Source organism: Callorhinchus milii, unplaced genomic scaffold (genome assembly GCF_018977255.1).
Source record: "Callorhinchus milii isolate IMCB2004 unplaced genomic scaffold, IMCB_Cmil_1.0 Scaffold5, whole genome shotgun sequence".
Lineage (NCBI taxonomy): Eukaryota > Metazoa > Chordata > Chondrichthyes > Chimaeriformes > Callorhinchidae > Callorhinchus > Callorhinchus milii.
This window is the reverse complement of record NW_024704746.1, coordinates 31241653-31260825: the sequence shown is the minus strand read 5'-3', so window position 1 is coordinate 31260825 and position 19173 is coordinate 31241653. Positions and strand designations below refer to the sequence as shown.

Below are 19173 nucleotides of genomic sequence, written 5' to 3'. Positions count from 1 at the left end.
TCAAAGTCCTTGCTTTGTCACCAGTTATGGTACAAACAGAAATCTACATGATGGTGCTTTGTACACTCTCTGGGATTTCTAGCACATGGCTTAACAGGCTAAAATGGGGGCAGGTTATTATTTTGTATGTCCTCTACAGGGAAGTTGCAGAAATCAAGTAATAGGGGGATTACAAAGAAAAGTCTATAAAAAGGCACAAACTTTAAGAAAAAGATTTTGGCAAACATTTTATGGTTTAGAGATACTCTTTGAAATACCACGACGTCAATCGTATCAAAATACATCAAATAGTGTATGATGACATTGCATTGAAGAGAATAACATGGCATTGCTTATTTCTTCAAATAAAACCCGTCTGCCAAGCACTTTTCATGAAGGAAATGGCAAGAAAATAAATCATGTCTTTACATACGAAAATAATGATCAAAATTTTTAAAAACTTTTTTTTAATATTAACAAAGAGGTAACGTTGAGAGTTTAAGCATGTTTGGCTACTTGCTATTCAAGGGACACTTCTTTCCAGCACTCTCTTGTCTCATTGGGATATGCTATGATTCACGTGTGCTTTTAGTACCCTTCAGTACCACACCCACCACCAAACCAAAGCACAAAGGGAGGCTCTGAGATAATTACACATCTCGCACTTACACTTCAAGAGGAAAATCAGGCCCATTGTGTTCAGTATGGCTTATGATGCAAAACATAAGCTTCATATGCTTGGTCATATGAAAGCTTACCTGGATGAACATATACAATCACAAATCCTTATTGCGCGACTGAAGAAAAGAAAAAAAAGACAAACTGTGATTCAGGAAGGTAGAAATGTGAGCACTCACCACTGTGGAGATAAGAATGGTGCAATCATTAAGTTAAACCGGGGGTAAATGCTTATAATGTGGGACACACCAGCAACCATTAAGTAAAAATAGAAGCAGCAAAGAGAAGAGATGCAAAGTTAAGATTTAAGAATAGATGCTCTTGATGCTAGGTGAAAGACGTGCTACTATACACAGACAGCTGTGCTACAAGTTAAAATAGATTTAAAATAACAGCACAAAAATGTCACCGTTAATAGTTGATGCGTCAGAAGGATGCAGTTAATGAGAATAAACTTTTTATATAATTTAGGAATAACACATAGCTTTGGTCTATACAGAGGTTAAACCATAACGTAATAACTTAAGAAACATGACACACGAAAAGATCATTTGGACCATCAAAACCACTCTTTTCAGATACCATGCTTGAAAGACTGCACTCCACAACTCCGTCTCATGAGCAAACATTCTGTGTAAATACTCCCTGCTTTCTCTAACTTGTCAAGCAAAATATCCATCCTTATATCTCCACTAAAAAAACCTTCCTGATTATTGAGCTTTGACTCTTCCTCTTAAGGGTTACAAAGGGATCACAAGTGTTATGATCGCCATAAATCTCCATCTGTATTTTCTCTACTTACCTTTTTATTGCATATTTCAATTTAAAGATCATAGGGATGGAGGAGAGGTGATGGAGACATCTACCTTAGAGTCATTTGCGAGCCCGCTGGTGTGAGAAGTGCAGACAGCAAGCATTCTACAATCTAAAGGAAATCAACTCAAAATAATTCTAAATGTTGCTGATAGAAAATGCTAATTATGTTTGGTACCATTCTTGTGCTATTTATATTTAGTGTATTTGTGTTCATAATGGTCGGGTTTCTCACTTTTTGTCATCCAGTATCAATACCCTATGATCAGACATACCACAGAAAGATGCGGAATAAACTACCACACTAGAAACTCACTCGCCACACTAGCTGTTCTTGTGGGCTACACTCAGAGTGAGTTTATTAATTTGGATTGGAAAGTAGTTTTGTGTGTTTCACTTGGAAGTGGGATGAATGTAGTCGTATGTATTTCACCTGGGTCTCCAATAGTAGAGAGGGAGTTGAGAGGAAACTTTTAGCTCACAAGACGATTTGATTTGTACCCAGGTTTCAGAGGCAAAACGACAGCATACTAATCGACTCAAACCCAGGTCCTCTTGCTTGTGAGGCAAGCACATTAACCATTGCACTACAGGACTCCATCTTTCTTTCTCTGGCTGTTCATCCCAGTGCTAAGCCTTTATCTTAAAAAAAGGCAGAGTAAACTTTTTTTTAATATAGGTCTGATGATAAGTTTATCCTGAAAATGTGTGAGCGTGTATGTACTTTGGGTCTAAGATTGAGAGGAGTTTGATTAAATCCTCTGACTCTGAATAATAATCACAATTTATATGCAGATGGAATTGATAGCTATATTATCTAATTGAAACTGGATTTATTTCCTAAAGCTGTAGCGACTTACATCAGTATAGATGGTAGTGCTCTATTAGTACTAAAGTAATAACCAGTACTATGCTGTTCAGATAGTGCTAGAAATCAATGTGCCACAACATGTAAATCTTTTTGACTGTATTTATGACAAACTATAGATATAATGGTAGCTATAAAACTGTATATACTGTAATTCATCCTTCAAAGGATGACTGAGCACAGACACAGTCACATTAGAATTTATTAGGACGAAATTGCTCAAAAGCATCACACATACAACACAGGCACATTGGTCTTAAACCTGAAGTTTCAGGTATGTAAAGGAAGAACCCTGATGTAGTATCACTACGTCACTCTCAGTGTACACAACTTTCTTTATCTCAGTAAGTAACTGGTTCTGCCAATATCATAAGATCAGAACCCCTAGAAATCAAATATCCCGCATGCTTCCTGATGCATGCATGAACAGCGAAGTAATGCAGTCATCCAACTTGCATGACGATCGTGCAATTAACAAACAAGAGACAATCATTTTCAGAATAGCCAACTATTTCATCTTACAATAAAACACCGAGAAATGCAAATCTATAAGACAGTTCTACAAAAGAGCCAGTAAACACACACACAAACACACACTCACACACGCGCACACACACCATCATACATTTTAATGAAAAATTGCTATAATATCTATAAAGCTTGTTCTCAGAAAGGTATTGTTCCTTTCCTGAACCTTATCAAGAACAACAGTGATGAATAGCAAAGTATACATTGCTAGAGGGGTGACTCCCAAGTCAACTAGAGAACGGTCAAAATCACTTATTGATCAAGTGAGAGACAGCCCCAGTATTCAAGTTTATAGTATATAGTTGTGTTAAATGCTCAATCACATGGGTTATATCCAGGGTTCAATTATTTTCTTTATAAGATGTCTATTTGTTAGCCAATGAAATACCATTTTTAATAAAAAATGTCCAGCTTATGCTTTTGATTTTTCAAATAAAGGGAGCGCCACTGAATGTGTTTATTGTATTTATGTTTCACAAATTCTTAACTAAGAAATAATTTGGGATACAGAAAATTTGTGTTGCATTCTTCTAAAGCAAGATTTGGAGGGGGCGGAGGGGGGACATCCACCTTATGTTCAGTCTGTTTCAAGTCGTTTTTCTGAGTTTTTAAACAAACCTGCAGAGGACTGTCTTAAAAATTAAGGTTAAATTCAAGAATTCACAAAATATGCATGGCTTAAATGCTTAAACAAAAAATTCTGCTTCTAGACTTAGGAGATTTTTCTCCCGCTGCTGTTTTTGGACTTGATTAAAAACTGCATTAAAAACTTTTAGTGTTAGGGAATGCCAGAGGAAATAAAATAGATAATTGAAAGAAATAAAACTGTAAAACAATTATTTACAGATTGTTGAGGCAGTATCAAAATATCAAATTACTGATATTTCAGGGATATTTAATTGTGTCATGTATTTCTCCTTTAAATTGTTGGATGGGTTTCGCACTAAATAAAAATTGATAAATACTGATAACTTGCTTAAACTTTTCTCTTATCTGAATTCATTACCATTTACAGAAAATAATGACAATGTTACGCACTCTATGGTTTAGCTCATTCTGAATAGTAATATTGAATAGAGAGAAATATATGTCACGGTGAGAGAAAAGTTATAATCACTTTTAAAATGTTTACAAAGTTGTTTAAATGTACATTGCTGCTCTTTGCTGGCTTTCTTACCTTTGACTTCCATCTTGCAGTCCACCTCAGCCTGACCAAGGGTATTAATAGCTTTACAGGTGTATAACCCGCCGTCATATGGGCAGGGTTTGCGAATCTCCAATGTGCAGACTCCTTGGTTACAGAACATCCTGTATCGAGGGTCACCCTCGATTTGTATCCTGTTCTTTGCCCAAAATATTTTAGGCTAAATAAAACAAAATTAACAGAAATACATTTCTTCAAATGTTTGCAATTGATATCTGCAAACGTATTAAATGAAATCAACGAGCACTGCATATCATGATGCTATACTACATGATGTTAGAGTAACAGCGTTAACAATTCAGTGCTTTTTACTCCAGGCCTATGTAGATCATCTTGTTAACATGTATTCTGTTAATGGTCATAATCCTAATGGACGTAGCTTTCAATTTTCCACTGTAGGCAGTGGCAAATTGCAATTAGGCACAGGAAGAGGGAAGTGGGGGGGGGGGGGGGGTGGATGATAGAACTGCAAGCTCTATTAAAACTATGAACTTAATTGTCTCCGTGGATGTTGTCTCTTAATATCAATCTCTTGCATTTGCTCACAGCGGTTATGGAGTGAGAACATTACTAAATCGCAACTCTGGCAATGTTCCTTAGCATAAGCAGAGACGCCCGGAATCACATCAGGGCACAAGTGATGGAGAGGTATGAATGAGTAACAGAGGCATAGATTCTCTGCTGAGAAGTCCACAGCAGTTGCAAATATTTGTATTATTATTCCATGAAGGATTCAATATTTAAGACATCAGCAATGTTCTATAATGTTTCTGCAATTCTATTCTACAGTGTATTGCAACATAATGCTATTCTCCAAGGCTTTCTCTTCAAATGAGTTGCAGGGTTTATAGGATTGAAAGCAAATGGATCAAACCAATGCAAAACATTTATAATTAGTGAGATAAAGGTCATCTGTCAGTATTTAATATCAAACAAACATGTATCACAGCGGAAACTTAAAAATATTAGGTTCATACATTCTAAAGGCATTATGTGCAAGTTATAGAGATTTTGTCCTAAGCTTCCAAACTATACAAGTACCTTAGGATTTCCCCGTACACTGCAGTTCAGTGTAGCATTGTATCCAGCCACAGCTATAGTGTCGATCAAAGGATGGGTAAATTTAGGTGCCTCTGTGAAGTCATATTCATTGTACTTGGGGGTCTTTAAGGCCAAACCTATAACAGATGACCAGAATTAGAATGACACGTACAGTGGATAAGGCAGCGGCACAAGTTCGAAGGGAATAGAACACATCAATCCATGGAAAAAGCATCTCAAGGTTTGGGCCAATTCTCCAGTTTGATTGGTTATATCCATTTCATGGTTTTACTGTGGGGCCATGCTGGAGCAAAAAAGCTTCTGCAGTTCCCTGTAAATACAATCGCTGCACATAACAGTGATTAATTCAGTGTTTTCAGTGTGTCCTGATAAAATAATATAAAAATTGTGGATTCAAAGAATATTACAGCACAGAAGGAGGCCACTCTGCCCATGGTGCCTGTGCCAGCTCTTTGGAAGAGCTACCCAATCAGTCCCACTACCCGCTCTTTCCCCAAATCCCTGTAAGTCATTTCCACTAAAATCAATATCCTTCATATTTTTCTACAAAGCAGTTTTCATATCACTTTTGTGGCGACCTGTATAGAAATTCCTACCCAGAATGTTAAGCGAAGGTGGTAGAATTTTGCAAATATAAAATTATCAATTCTTAAAACACAGATTTGTGATTTATCCAGCAATAAACACGTTAATGTAATTGTCAGCTCTGACGTATGATACAGAGCAAAGGATTTATTGTAATATAAGTATTTAAAAACAAACCCTCTTTCCGGATCAAAGCAGCGTCCTTCGTCCTGGTGGCATCATCGCTCAGACCACACATGTTTTCAGAAAAGACTCGAAAGAAATATTCGTTTCCTACAATTAGATCAGTTATGACACAGTTGGTTCTGTGGTAGTGCTCCACTATTGTGTACCATTCCTACAGTGGGAAACAATCAAATCAACATCATAGGTATTAAAAAATGCCATCAAACAGTTTTTTTTCCCTAAATTTGTGTCACAGCAGAAATGTAGGAGCCTTTATAACAATGCAAACAATTATTTGAAGAAGGAGTTAATGCAATTATTTCTCCTCAAACCTATCACAGTGCAAGACTGGAGCAATACAATACACGTTTCTATAAAGTCTTTCACATTGGGAGGACGTCTCAAAGTACTAATGTGAAAGAAATTCTATCAAATAACTCTCGTCTGTTAGAAAACCATGTATGTCCCATTGTCTGCTCCCAAATAGAAAAGGGCTTAATATTGTCTTGTTTGGGTTGTATATTTTCTTGCTCTAGTGAAGATTAGATGGGAAAAAAACAGACAGCTCCTGTGACCTCTTGCAGATCTCCTATGCCACTGATTGAAATATCCCACTATAATTAGTGAAGAATAATAATCCTTGCATTTGATATAGCGCCTTATCATGTCGTTGAGATGTCTCAAAATAAAGTTTTTCTTGGCATTAGAATTGGAAATATTGGATCAAAAGCATTGTGGATGGTGTAGCTTCCTTCAAATCATATTGATTTAGGCAAGTATTTCAAACATTTTACTTTTCACCTCTTTTCCAATTGTGAATTCATAACTACAGTTATGATCGTGCTTTTGGTCCCCTCTGCCCTCCCTCCTCCCCTGGCTCGGGGTCAGACTCCACCACTGAAAGCGCCCCAGAACACTACCCTGCGTGAAGGGTACTATATAAATACAAGTTGTTGTTGCCGTTGTTGTACAGTTGACCTTTTCCCAATTACAAAATGTAACTCTCCAGCAAAGAGCATGAAAAAAGTTGCAGGTTTGCACCATTACTACCTCATTTGAGACTTACCATAGTCTTTTTATCAGCTTTCTGAATTGTGTAGCCAACGATCTCAGCGTTTCCATTGTCCTTTGGTGGATTCCAAGCCAATTCAACATTACCATCCCACACATCCATGATCTTCACAACCAGTGGTGGCTGAGGTTTTTCTGTAAACATATGCATAGAGAATGACCATTACTTTTTTTTCCCCCAATGATTGAACATGGTTGCTCCACAAGATCTTGCACCTCCACCTATCTGGTAGAACAGCCTTCTCCACTGTCACCAACACAGAATTGTATCTAAGATTACAGGAAGACCTCACATAAGTCATGTAAGTTGGGACCATACATTTAATATGACTTGTGCAAAGTATGAGTTATGTGAAACTTATAAATAATAGGAAACTGAACAGGACTTGGGCAGATGTACGACAGACGATTATATGATTTCTACAGAGTTTTACTGTATAACAAATGGAAGCATCAAAGGAGAATTCAACAAATAATACTCAGTCTGCCAAATTCCCCATTGGAGATTTCATCCACACATTTTGACTTACCCTGTATCAGTCTTAATTCTGAAACTAGTTTCCCACAGTCATTAAATGTAACTAAGGTTAAGATCATAAGAAATTTGGGGGCTTCTGCAAGAATCACTCTAATTCTCCAAAATGGGTCAAAGTTCACTCTACCTCTTAATACAACAGATCTAAGATTCAACCCAGCCCCAGACCCACTCCAAGGTTCTCTTAGATTCACCCAATTCTCTAATAATAGAAGTCAGAGACTCATCCTCCCTCCTTCCCTTGCTCCTTCCATCCATCCCTGATTGACTTCCAGCACGGTATACATGCAGTTATTTTTCATGTGTGAACCGAGACAGAGTAGGTAACCTATTCATTGGTGAAGGAAGTCAAAACCAAGTCTAATGCCGACTTTACCAGACATCTGTATACCTGCACTTCCCTCTGCTGGTGGTAATTAAGAACAGAAACATGATTGAAGTTTTCTTCCCTCGCTCAGGATCCTGAGACAAATTGCAGGACTCCTATTCCTGCCTTGCCTAAGATCAGCAGACTCAGGCCTCGTGGGAGATGTGGAAGGTTAAATGTAGGAATCTCTGGTCTGGATGACAGTACTACTCCAAGTGACGTTGTATCAGCTGAGTCATTAAAGCAGCGATAATACAGCTTGTGTTAAAATAATTGCATTGGCTCAATTCCATATTCCAGGCTCAATTCCACTTGATAGAATAATGTCATTTTCAGTGTAGATTTGGCTTATCATGTTGTGAGGGTTACTTGTAATAGGTCTCAGGACATTGCAATGTACTAAAAAAAGTAATAATGGTTTACTTACCCACTATCTGAATGTCCAATCTGGCCTTGTCCTCAAGGTTCTCCACTTGAACTATTAGTTCATATCTGCCAGAGTGACTCCGCTCTGCTTTACGGATGAATATCACAGTATCTGATTCAGTGTTACGGATACTGACTTTGGTTAAATCCAAGGGCTCTCCATCCTTTTTCCAGATAACTTTTGGTCTTGGTTTACCCTATTAATTAAATTATTATGTAATTAGTTGTAAAGTACTGTATGTCCATATACTTTCATACTGGAGGTGGAAGAGTTTTCTTCTTTCCTGGTTTACAACCTTAACAGCAAACATTATTTTATACTTGTTGGTAAATTTACTAACTTTTGTATGCACTTAGAATGAGATTTTTTTTAGTAGAATAGTAAAAACATGAAATTGACCCTGATCAAAGTATTCACCATTGTGTCAAGCAATTTATTTCACCTAGAGCTCAATGAATATTTGGTTATGATTGGAACTGAATTTAGACTAATGAAATACTCAGTTTTAGCACAGTAGTTCTTGGTTTGTTGGGATAATGAAAATTTGCAGCTGTGTGTCAAGTATTTCCAGTTGTAATGTTCGCCCGAGAGAGTCACTACACTCTATAATGTACCCTGTAAAGTGTTTTGAGGCATTTCGATGACATGATAAGGTGCTATATCAATCTTTTAATTATTATTTAATATGATATGAACATCCCAGAGCTTCTTTTGAGTACCTTCAGGCATTATTGAGAAATGTTGCTCAGCTTTAAACTGAAAGCTATTCTTGGTAGTTCCTTACTACCTTCACAACACAAATGAGTGAACATGATCTATTGTAAAGATGAGATAAATGGACAAAACAGATGTTTCTCACCTATACTTTTTTATATAGATTTGTAAATGGCCTGAACAGCAGGTGCTCAAGAAAAACCTAACTTTGAATACTCCCTGTATAAAAATACGTTTTAAAATGTACACATTGGGAAAATAAAACTACTTTGCTGTAACTTTCAGTGTCATGTTTAAATCTACATTTATGCAGCATGTTAAGCCTGTTGAACCACATAGACACCCTACCTGGAAAGGTATCAGCAGATTCACAACTTCTCCAACTTTTCGGATGAAGGTTTGCTTCAGCTGACGAGGGAGACGGATTTTAGGAGGTTCTGGAAAGCAAAAGGGAAGAGTATTTCAGTGGAATTGCACAGCAATTCACTGTGTTATAACAGCATGGCTTTTTAATAACATAGTCTATAGATAACTGCTTGCAGCTACGGGAATTTCAAAAACTGTCATTAGGGAATGAAAAGCATCCTCAAGATAGTAAAAAGGATTGGCCGAGAGCATTGGACACGAGCCTTGTTTGTAATTGAAATCTTCAGGGAGATCCTATCCGTGTCAGTAAATTTAGGACCATGTGGTATTCTCCACTTGTTAAATTTACAATGCTTAGTGGTGTGCATATGTAATGGAATTTTCCACATTGCAAATGTACAATCCAAGGTCACCTTAGCCCATAAGTGACATGACAAATGGAGATTGGCCCCTTAGAGAGTGTGGATGCATATTTCTTAGTATTACTGTGAAGAGACATCATTGTATACACGTATCCAGTTCACTTCTCTGACTAAAGTCTATAGGATTTGTGTGTCTCCTGGGGGAGGGGAATATTTAATTTTTCAAAATAAAAAGCAACTCTGATTTCAGCAAGAACTAAATTGGTTTACTGAGTGATATAAATATTCGCTGTTTTATTTCATTTCAAATTGTGCATAAAACCAGAAGTTCATAGAAATAAAAAAATAAATAATATAAATTAGTAAGGAACTAACACTATTGATACTTAGACAACTGCTTATACACCCAAACTAGAAAATAACCAGAACTTAGGTGTATCATCAATTAGTTAGCTCATACACTGCGTGCAAGTTACTATATTACAAGTTGACCATAGATTTCTGTAGATTGATTTTGCCGATATTCACCTAGAAAAGCAGTCGTTACACTTTACAGGATATCTTGTGAAGCGCTTTGGGATATCCACCCATCACTATATCAAATGTCAGAATAATTATTGATATTATTATTTTAGAAAAATTATTTCTGTACAAAGAGAAAAAAAACTTCTTACCCACAACTTCTCTAACTAAAATAGACTGGGATATTGTATTAGGCAAACTTTCACCAGCGGCATTTACGGCCTTGACTCTCACTTGGATTTTCTTCCCAGTTGGCAGGCCAGTTATTGTGTACTTCGTCGGTTCTATCAGCTCATCATTTGATCTTATCCACTCATCCGCTGTAAAGAAGAAACACAATGCATTTTTAATTGTAACTCATAGAAACAGGAGTAGACTATTCGGTCCCTCAAGCCTGCTCCGCCATTTTATAAGATCATGGCTGATCTGTACCTCAAGTCCAGTTATCTGCCCCTACCCCATACCCCTTAATACGCTGACCTAACAAATATCTATCTATCTAACTCAGAAAGTAAGCTGTACTATTATTCAGAATGCTCTCGGAATGCTTTTGTTCCATAATATTAATACCCTTATAATATTGATGTATTTGGATATTTTTTTCCTTTCTTTCCCATACTCTGTTTAGTATTTTGATGTATTTCGTCAAAGGGAGCGAATCTGTGCAAAGTTGTGACGTAGGTACCATTTGAATGGTTTCAGCCTCTGTGATCCATAATGTTGTTGACCCTGCTGCTTAAACTGTGCTTAGTGTCGCTTTATTCTAGTAGTGGCCAACCTTTTTGATCAATCAACCAAATACAATATTTCCTGATTTAACATTTCTTCATTTTGGCCATACCTTGGGCATCATCACTCTCTTAGCGATTGAAAACAAGGTATTGATTTGGAACAGACTCGCCTGGACTGGTCTGATGTTCAGAGGGCCACTTCTGGCCATCATTGTTCAACATAATTCACCATTTTTACACACTATCCCCTTAATTGCATTTGTCAAAGAAAAATCAGCGACGTACTTCCTTCAAAGCAGTATTCAATAGCATAGCCATCTAAGCCTGCAGCTCCAATACGTTCAGGAGGCCGCCACTTGAGTGATACGGTGCTGTCTGTGACCCCATCACATACGAGCAGTGTGGGCTCACTGGTCGGAGCTAGAGAAAACACAGAAGTATTTACATTTCTTTTTAAATTGTACCAATGAGGTTTACAGCTTGTACCTGAAGAAAGGCCACTTGGTTGAAGGCTGGAGTACCCACAGAACCAAAACCCAACATTTTCATGAAAGGGCTAGAGAAAGTTGCGAGGACAGAGAACAAGGAATACAGCATCTGGATTTAAACTTACCAAGTGGGACAAAAGACTTTGAAGGCTCACTGGGCTTAGACATTCCTATAGCGTTGACAGCAAACACACGTACTTCATATGAAATGCCTTCAATCATGTTCTTGGGTTCAAACACCAGGTCTTTGGTTAGATCAAAGTTCAGTCTCATCCAACGAGAGCTTTGTTTCTTCTTTCTTTCAATGATGTAACCTAAATGGAATAGAGGATGGCACTTTAACATACTATAATACTCATACCACCAATTTATCGTTGAACTCCTGTTGCACCAGACTGATATACTATATGCCTGATTACACCTCACTTATTGAACTACTTATGCAGTGTTCGAAAAGAAGGGAATTTTCCCAGTGTCCTGAACAATAAATCTCCAGATTAATTGAATCATTCATTCCCTGGCTTCCTGTGAGATCTTGTTGGTGCACACTTGCAAACAAAAAACAGTCTTGAAACCTTTGAGTAAAGGTTCAAGTTGCTTTGCTACAGTTCCTTGAAAGAACTTGCAGAAAACTGTTTTCAAAGTTAAGGTTGTACTGTATTTAAGAATTTGCCGAATTCTGGATGATGTAAAAATGCTGCATAAATCGAGTAAATCTCCTCCCCCCCCCCCGATCAAATATCTGCCCCACGATGATGCAATGCCTGCGAGTAGAGAAATCAGACAATACCTAAAATGGGTGAGCTCCCATCGTAATCTGGAGGGTTCCATGTCATTGTGCAATAGTCACCTCCCACATCACTGACTACTGGTGGTGCAGGTGGATCTGGTGCATCTGTCGGAAACAACATCACAATCCTGCATTAGTGCTAAAAGGAACTCTTCGTTTTCTATAAGCTTTGATAATGCAATCTGTCTGATAATATAATAATATGATGACATTTACCGCTCCCCCTCACTCACCTCCTTCAAGGCATGTCTCAAGACCCTCCTGTTGGACCGTACCTTCGGTCACCCTCCTATCCTTATCCTTCCTGCCATCCACCACTCCTGAACTTAATTTGTGTGTGAACCCAACTGCATGTAATACATTCACGGCTTCTCCTCTTGTTTGGTTAGATTTACTGTGGTTTAAATGAATCAAACTAGAGTCAATGTTGTATCCTCTGTATTACAGTTATAGCTTTGCTCTACAGAGGATGCAACCAGTTAAGAGAAAATCTGGTCTCACAAGTGAGCAGAGTTTTAATATAGTCAACGGAGAGTGAACTCCTAAGATGAGAAAAGACTTTCATAGCCATGATTGAGCAGCATCTGCTGTTTGTCCAGGTTACTTACCAACTACCTTTATTTTCAATTGAGCGGTATCTTCGCCAGCTTCGTTCTGTACTACAATGTTGTATGTTCCTGAATCGTCTTTCTCAGCTGATTCAATCGTCAATGAGGTGTGATCAGGGAAAGATTCAGCTTTCACTCTACTGCCTGTGTCCAAAATCACCTTCACATAATATAGAAAATATATAAAAGAAAAAATTAATCAGAAAGAAAACCTCTTTGTATCCAAGTTTGAATGTGGCACAAGATTAACGGCAAGTGGTACTGAATTGGGCTTCCACATTCATTGTTGTTAAAATGCCATTTTCAATGGCGTCATTCACTTGTGACATCTAATTGGAATTAATTGGGATATCTTAGCTCATGTTACTTTTCAGTATGAATGAATGGTTTGATGCTGACATCACACAAATTAAAACATGTCAAATTGCTTACATGTCTTACTAGAGTTGTAGATATTTGCTTATGACACATACAAGAGTCACTATTATTTACTAATCCTTTTGCAAATACTGCAAATTAGGAATATCATACAGACCGTAATATTTTAAATTGTATTTCTAATTCATTTCTTCTGACTTTTACGTGTTGCAACTAAAACCCACTTATTAAAGGTGAAAACTTTTTAAAGGAGCTACACTATTTCCCTTAATATGTCTGAATGCCGTTATTTACAAGGATTTATGGCTTGTAGTGCTATTATTTATAGAGTTGAGCTCACTGTGTTGTTTTGTAACCTGTTGCTGTGTTGCAATACCCTCTGTCTTCTTACTCAGTCATGTAATGTACAATGCTTGATAATAGTTTCCTTTCTTTACTTGTTCAATAAGTGTAGCCAGGGTAGATGACACTGAATTCTGGAGTGCATTTGAGTACATTATGCTTGTTCTAGACAAATTAATAAAATACGCAGTTATATTTAGTTAGCAATTATTCAATAAAATAATCCTTGCATTTGAAGTCGAATGCCTCTAGCATCAATCAGAGGTGGAAAATTTACCTTTTCACCTTTCATCCAGACAATTCTTGGTGCTGGTTCTCCTGTGACAGGTATCTCCACTCTGAGCTTGTTGCCAGCCACGACTGTTATAAAGTTTTCCGGTGGCTTGGGAATATTGTCAAGGTGGAGCTTTGGAGCATCTAGGAGAAGAAATATAAATATCTAACCTTACAAATTCTTAGAGGTGAATCAGAGCATCCCTTGACTTTAAAGAATGTAATTTGTGTGATAGTTTCTAATCCATTTGCACACCTTATATCACATCAAACATAAACTATGAGAAATAAAAAAACAGAAGTCACTGGCAATACTCAGCAGGTTTTTCCTTTATCTTTCTTTCCCGGCCCCCTTCTCTGCTTGTCCTTATAATCTGTTCACTTCCAACATCCCCCAGTTTTGACGAAAGGTCATTGAGCTGAAACGTTAACTTATTTTCCTCTCTCCATAGATGCTACATGACCTGCTGAATGTTCCCGGCAACTTCTGTTTCTATTTCAGATTTGCAGCATCTGCAGTATTTTTGTCTTTTCTAAACTATGAGAATCTATTTAGCAGAAAAGAATACAGCATGTAATATCATGAAAAGAACTTTACAGTGCACAAGACTTAATTTTACATAAGGAAGTGTTTGATGTGGAATGCACTCCTGGGAACAGGGAATACTAGCTTTCAAGAGAGAGCTACGTAAATTTCCAAAAAAGGAGTAATTTGCTGGGGGTCTGGGGAAAGGCAGGGAAATGGGACTGAATAGATTAGTTTTTTTGAACGAGCCGGCACTGATACAGTGGACCAATGACCTACTGTGCTCTAAGTTCTTGAATTCTATAATTGTGCATGTGGGAAAGTGAAAAGCATGAAGGAAGCATCAGTGTGTGGGATAATTCTCATTACAAGGAGTAATAATCCTTGCATCTGATATAGCGCCTTCCAAGTCATTTTAAAGCGTTTCACAGGATGTACTGCAATGTGTAGTGAATGACCAAGAAACATGGTAACAGAGTGGTAACTGTTCTCCAAAGTAATACAGAATTACATTCAACACTTGGTTCGTAACAATTGATAATTTTTGCAAGCAAATATCTGATATTACTGTCCTGCTGTTCAGTTGTACAGTAAACTTCACACAAGTCATATCGGTTGGGACCACACATGTAATATGATTTGTGTAAAGTATGAGTTGTGTGAAATTTATAAATAATAGGAAATTCAACGGGACTTTCAAACACAGATTAGATTAGTTTTCTTTTAGGAAATAACGTTACGGGATAGGTAGTTCGGGACATATGTGCAAGCAAACTAGATGGACCTTGATCTTTTTTCGTCCAGCATTTCTTATGTTTTTGTGACTTGAGCAGATGTATGACTTAGGCAATTATATGATATATACAGATCAGATTTTTTGCTGCGAGTTTTACTGTATTGGCTCTCACGAGTAACTCACCAATCATACGAAGATTAGCTGACAATTGCGTTGAGTAACCTTCAGGGATGAAAGTGTAGTCACCGTCATCATCCATTGCCACCTTGTCTATTATCAGCTTGTGAACTCTTTGGTCAGAAAACACCACGAGTTAGTATTTTGCCGCTTTTCCATACTACTGCCATACAACGTGAGAAATTCAGGAATTTCAAAACTGCAGTGGTTGCAAACAATAATCATTTTATTTTGTTTGTGAACTACTTTCACATAATGATATGTGAATAATCAGTGTGGCCTGATGTTAGAAAGTTGCAATTGTGACAGCAGATGCTAATTAACCAACTACATTTGTAATGTCTGGCAACTACTGTTCTTCATTATCAGGAACTCTTTATCTGTGAGTTCAGCTCACTAGAATGCAATGATTCATTGAAATAGGAGGAACAAAAGATCTATCCAAAAACAGGCACTCTTTGGATAAATCAATATGTATATATGGGATTTCTACCTATATAAACTAGGGCTGCTTACACATTATTATTCACTCAAACATCTACTATTCAATAGTTTATATTACCATAGTAAGTTATGAACTTGATGTGTTTTTTGAAAGAAACACTACCTAAGATGCAAAACAGAGCGATCGATTCACATTAAAATCAAGGTTTCTCTGTTTTTTTTACATTTTGGTATCCTCTACTCAAAGGGAGAATTTTACATAATTAAAACTCTTTTTTTAGAAAAAGGGACAGTGAATAAAGAGAATATCCTATAACATGTAAAGATGTGGGTTTTCCATGCAGTTGCTTACAGAGTGAGCTCCATTGGAGGGTGTATGTCTTGAGAGAGCTTGGCCATCTTTTTGTGGAGCTATTCTAATAATGTGGCGTCCAAGTTTTTGGATGTAAAACACCGCAAATCTAATGACATTGGCCAACACTAATTGCTCAATATGGACACACAAACTCTTGCTTGCGCAATGATCCAAACAGCAGTAATAATCGAACTTAACCTAACATCAGAAATTAATAATTAACTCAGATTAGTGGAACATGGTTTACTTTTCAAAGGTAAAAAATGCAAGATTTTATGCAGGAAGATTTTCATTCAAAGGAAAAAAAATACTTAATTGCTTCTTTTATCCTGCTGATCATTTTAGTTGGATTATGAAATTCACACTTTCCCAGTTTTATTTGTAAAACATCACTTTCCAGGGTCAGTGTGGAAACTACATGCTTAGTTTTACAGACTATTTCTGAACTGCCTTTGTTATTTCAGTAACAAGTTCATTCATAAATAACTATTAATGGTCCCTGCATATTCTGACATACCTTCAAGTTAGTGCATGACCCTGAACATAGCCTTACATGCTCCACACTATTTATGAATGACAAATGTAGTGTCTGCATGACACTGCAGGAAATGTGTCACACAAGCATATGTGTCAGCCTTTACTAAAAGCAGCATCTGAATTGTGGAGACACCTTTTGAATGTTGATACTACAGTATATGTCATTTATGCTTACTTTCCTCTGTGAGATATCTTCACGTGCTCACTGGGAGTGACCAGTTGACCATTTTTATACCACTTTCCAGTGATGCTGGCCTCTGATAATTCACATTGAAAAACTCCTTCTTTACCGGATCTGACTATTTGGTCAGATAGATTTTGTAATATCTTCAAGGGTTTCACTGGGAAGAAAATAGATTAAGTCACAACTTCCACCTCATGCGGAGTACATACACATTATTTGGCTACTTCACTGTTAGCTTAATGTGAAAGAAATATCATAGCAATCGATTAACTTCAGTTAACAATTTACTTATGAACCTTATATTAATCAATGTTACAGCTGAGAAGGGATTTGTTTGTTTCCCAAATAAAGGGGTCAATTTAATAATATATTCAAAATTTCTCACATCATATATGCCCAACTAGATGTGATAAAGCAAAATTTCCTAACACTATTCTCTGTAGCATGGTTTCACAGACGTTTCCACTGATAATGGAATTCTGGATCTCAGATGTGAAGACCAGATTGAAACCAGTAGTAGGTCCTTTCTAGGTTGAGTTGCTCTTTCACAGAGATATAAACTCACACTGCAAAGCTTTTGTAGGCACAGTATTGAGAAGGAGGTTATACATACAATCAACTTTAAGGACTCCTGTAGATTGGCCACCGGTAGTCTTCACGGAATATGATCCCGAATCTGCCTTTGTTGCTTCAGGGATGATGAGATAGTGTTTTGTCCCTTCAGCTTTGATGCGGTATTTGTTTGAATTAGAAATTTCAATTCCATTTTTATACCTATTGTGATATAAATATGACAAACTGTAATGTTAAAAATGGGTATTGAAGTCAACTAGACCAAATATAACATATTTCCCAAATCCTACCTACTCACCAACAATTATTCTCTTCTCTTATGATCTCTTTCTTTCTCTTCCAGATCACTTGTCTCCTATTTACTTATATCTCTTTCATTCTTGCCGCTTTGTCTATCCTGATCATTGTCTGCTTCTCCCCACTTTCTCTTTAATGAAGCTTTCCAATGTCAACAGTGGACTTACTGCATCTCAACAACTTGCATTTATATAGCGGCCTTCACACAGGGTAGTGTCCCGGAGTGCTTGACAGTGGAAGAGTCTGACCCAGAGTCTGGACAGTCAGAGATCCACACCCGAGCTAGTGGTTGAGATCAGGAGGGTGGAGGGCGGGGAGGGGAGGGATAGGAAAGTGACCAAAGACAGGGTCAAAGAGTAGGGTTTTACTTGTGAACCATCTCCACATCAATGTATTATTAATTCAACACTTATTCCATCTCTACACAGAATAGGTCGTTAATGAATAGCCTTATTCTTAAACTTGTAGTGTTTTTATGTTAAATAAACCATCACAGTCAAATTTGTGTAAGACATGAAAAATCCATGGAAGACAATGGTGTATTAAAGAAAGTTAACTACTTGCAACTGCTCGTCACTCATACCTGCAGTCCTAGTTTGTTGTGGGGACTCCCAACACTCCATTATTTTCCTACCATAGCCTAATGTGTATGATCTCTAATAATATTTCTGCATAGTCTTTATAATACTGATAACATTCACTTGAGACAGATTATTCCAATCCCTTTTCAAGCATTTGCAACATTCCTAGCTGATCTGAACCTGAACAGCAATCAGCTCCTACAATTGGTTGCAGCCTTGGTTAGGGAATAACCACTGTTTATGTGTTAACTCTTGATAGTGATTGTTGAATCACTCTATTTATTAAGAATGAAAGCCAAGACTTTGAAGGGAAGTTTTCATACCATTTCACGTTGGCATTTTCTTCTGAAACTTCACATTCTAATTGCACCCTCTCACCAACCAGCTCATTTAGATCTTCCAGCTCACGACTGATTAAAACTGGAGGCTCTGTAGCAACAGACACATTGAAAGGCATTCAAGCTGCAGAATGTGTTGAATTAGGTAAAAGCTATAATTCACTGTTAGTTTGTCATGACTGTATCTTTAATAAAAAAAAGTTTGGTCAGCCGTGTGTCTGACACATCCAGAAACCCATCACCATGCTTAAGAGTATCCAAACCAAGGTGAGATTTCCATGCATCCATCTACACATGGAAATTCCAGAGATAGATTGTTGGAATGCGCACTCTCTCCCTGGAGGGATGCCTCCTGTTTACCTAATTCCGGAAAGTATTAGGCGCAAGTTGGCAAGAGCCAAGGCTTGGGGACCCCAGAGTGTGGGTTGGGGTAACTGCTGGAGTCTAACCAGCTGAAACTGCACAGCTTGCCATTGATAGCGCTGTAAGGCATGCTCTCCTGTTGCTTGTCCATCTTGGACCACCCTATCTGTTAAGGCTTTTGATTGTAGGGTTAACAGGAGGCTAGT

At 37.5% G+C, this 19173-nt stretch overlaps 1 protein-coding gene across 9 annotated transcripts in view; it reads right to left on the bottom strand.

Moving 5' to 3' along the window:
- Positions 1–19173, bottom strand: part of mybpc1 (myosin binding protein C1) — a 44779-nt gene that overhangs the window by 2019 nt on the left and 23587 nt on the right. For 7 of the 9 annotated variants that reach the window (XM_007895378.2, XM_007895379.2, XM_042334948.1 and 4 more), the window contains 16 exons: positions 18590–18695; positions 17429–17589; positions 16807–16972; positions 15302–15408; positions 13861–14000; positions 12864–13023; positions 12256–12360; positions 11591–11779; positions 11263–11397; positions 10399–10566; positions 9345–9433; positions 8283–8478; positions 6949–7088; positions 5895–6054; positions 5112–5248; positions 4044–4230 (listed from right to left, as the gene is read on the bottom strand). In XM_007895378.2, coding sequence (XP_007893569.1) covers positions 4044–4230; positions 5112–5248; positions 5895–6054; positions 6949–7088; positions 8283–8478; positions 9345–9433; positions 10399–10566; positions 11263–11397; positions 11591–11779; positions 12256–12360; positions 12864–13023; positions 13861–14000; positions 15302–15408; positions 16807–16972; positions 17429–17589; positions 18590–18695 — 2346 coding nt within the window. Of the gene's footprint in view, positions 1–737; positions 777–4043; positions 4231–5111; positions 5249–5894; positions 6055–6948; positions 7089–8282; positions 8479–9344; positions 9434–10398; positions 10567–11262; positions 11398–11590; positions 11780–12255; positions 12361–12863; positions 13024–13860; positions 14001–15301; positions 15409–16806; positions 16973–17428; positions 17590–18589; positions 18696–19173 lie in introns of all 9 variants that reach the window. The other 2 variants (XM_042334950.1, XM_042334951.1) reach the window with 1 other exon arrangement.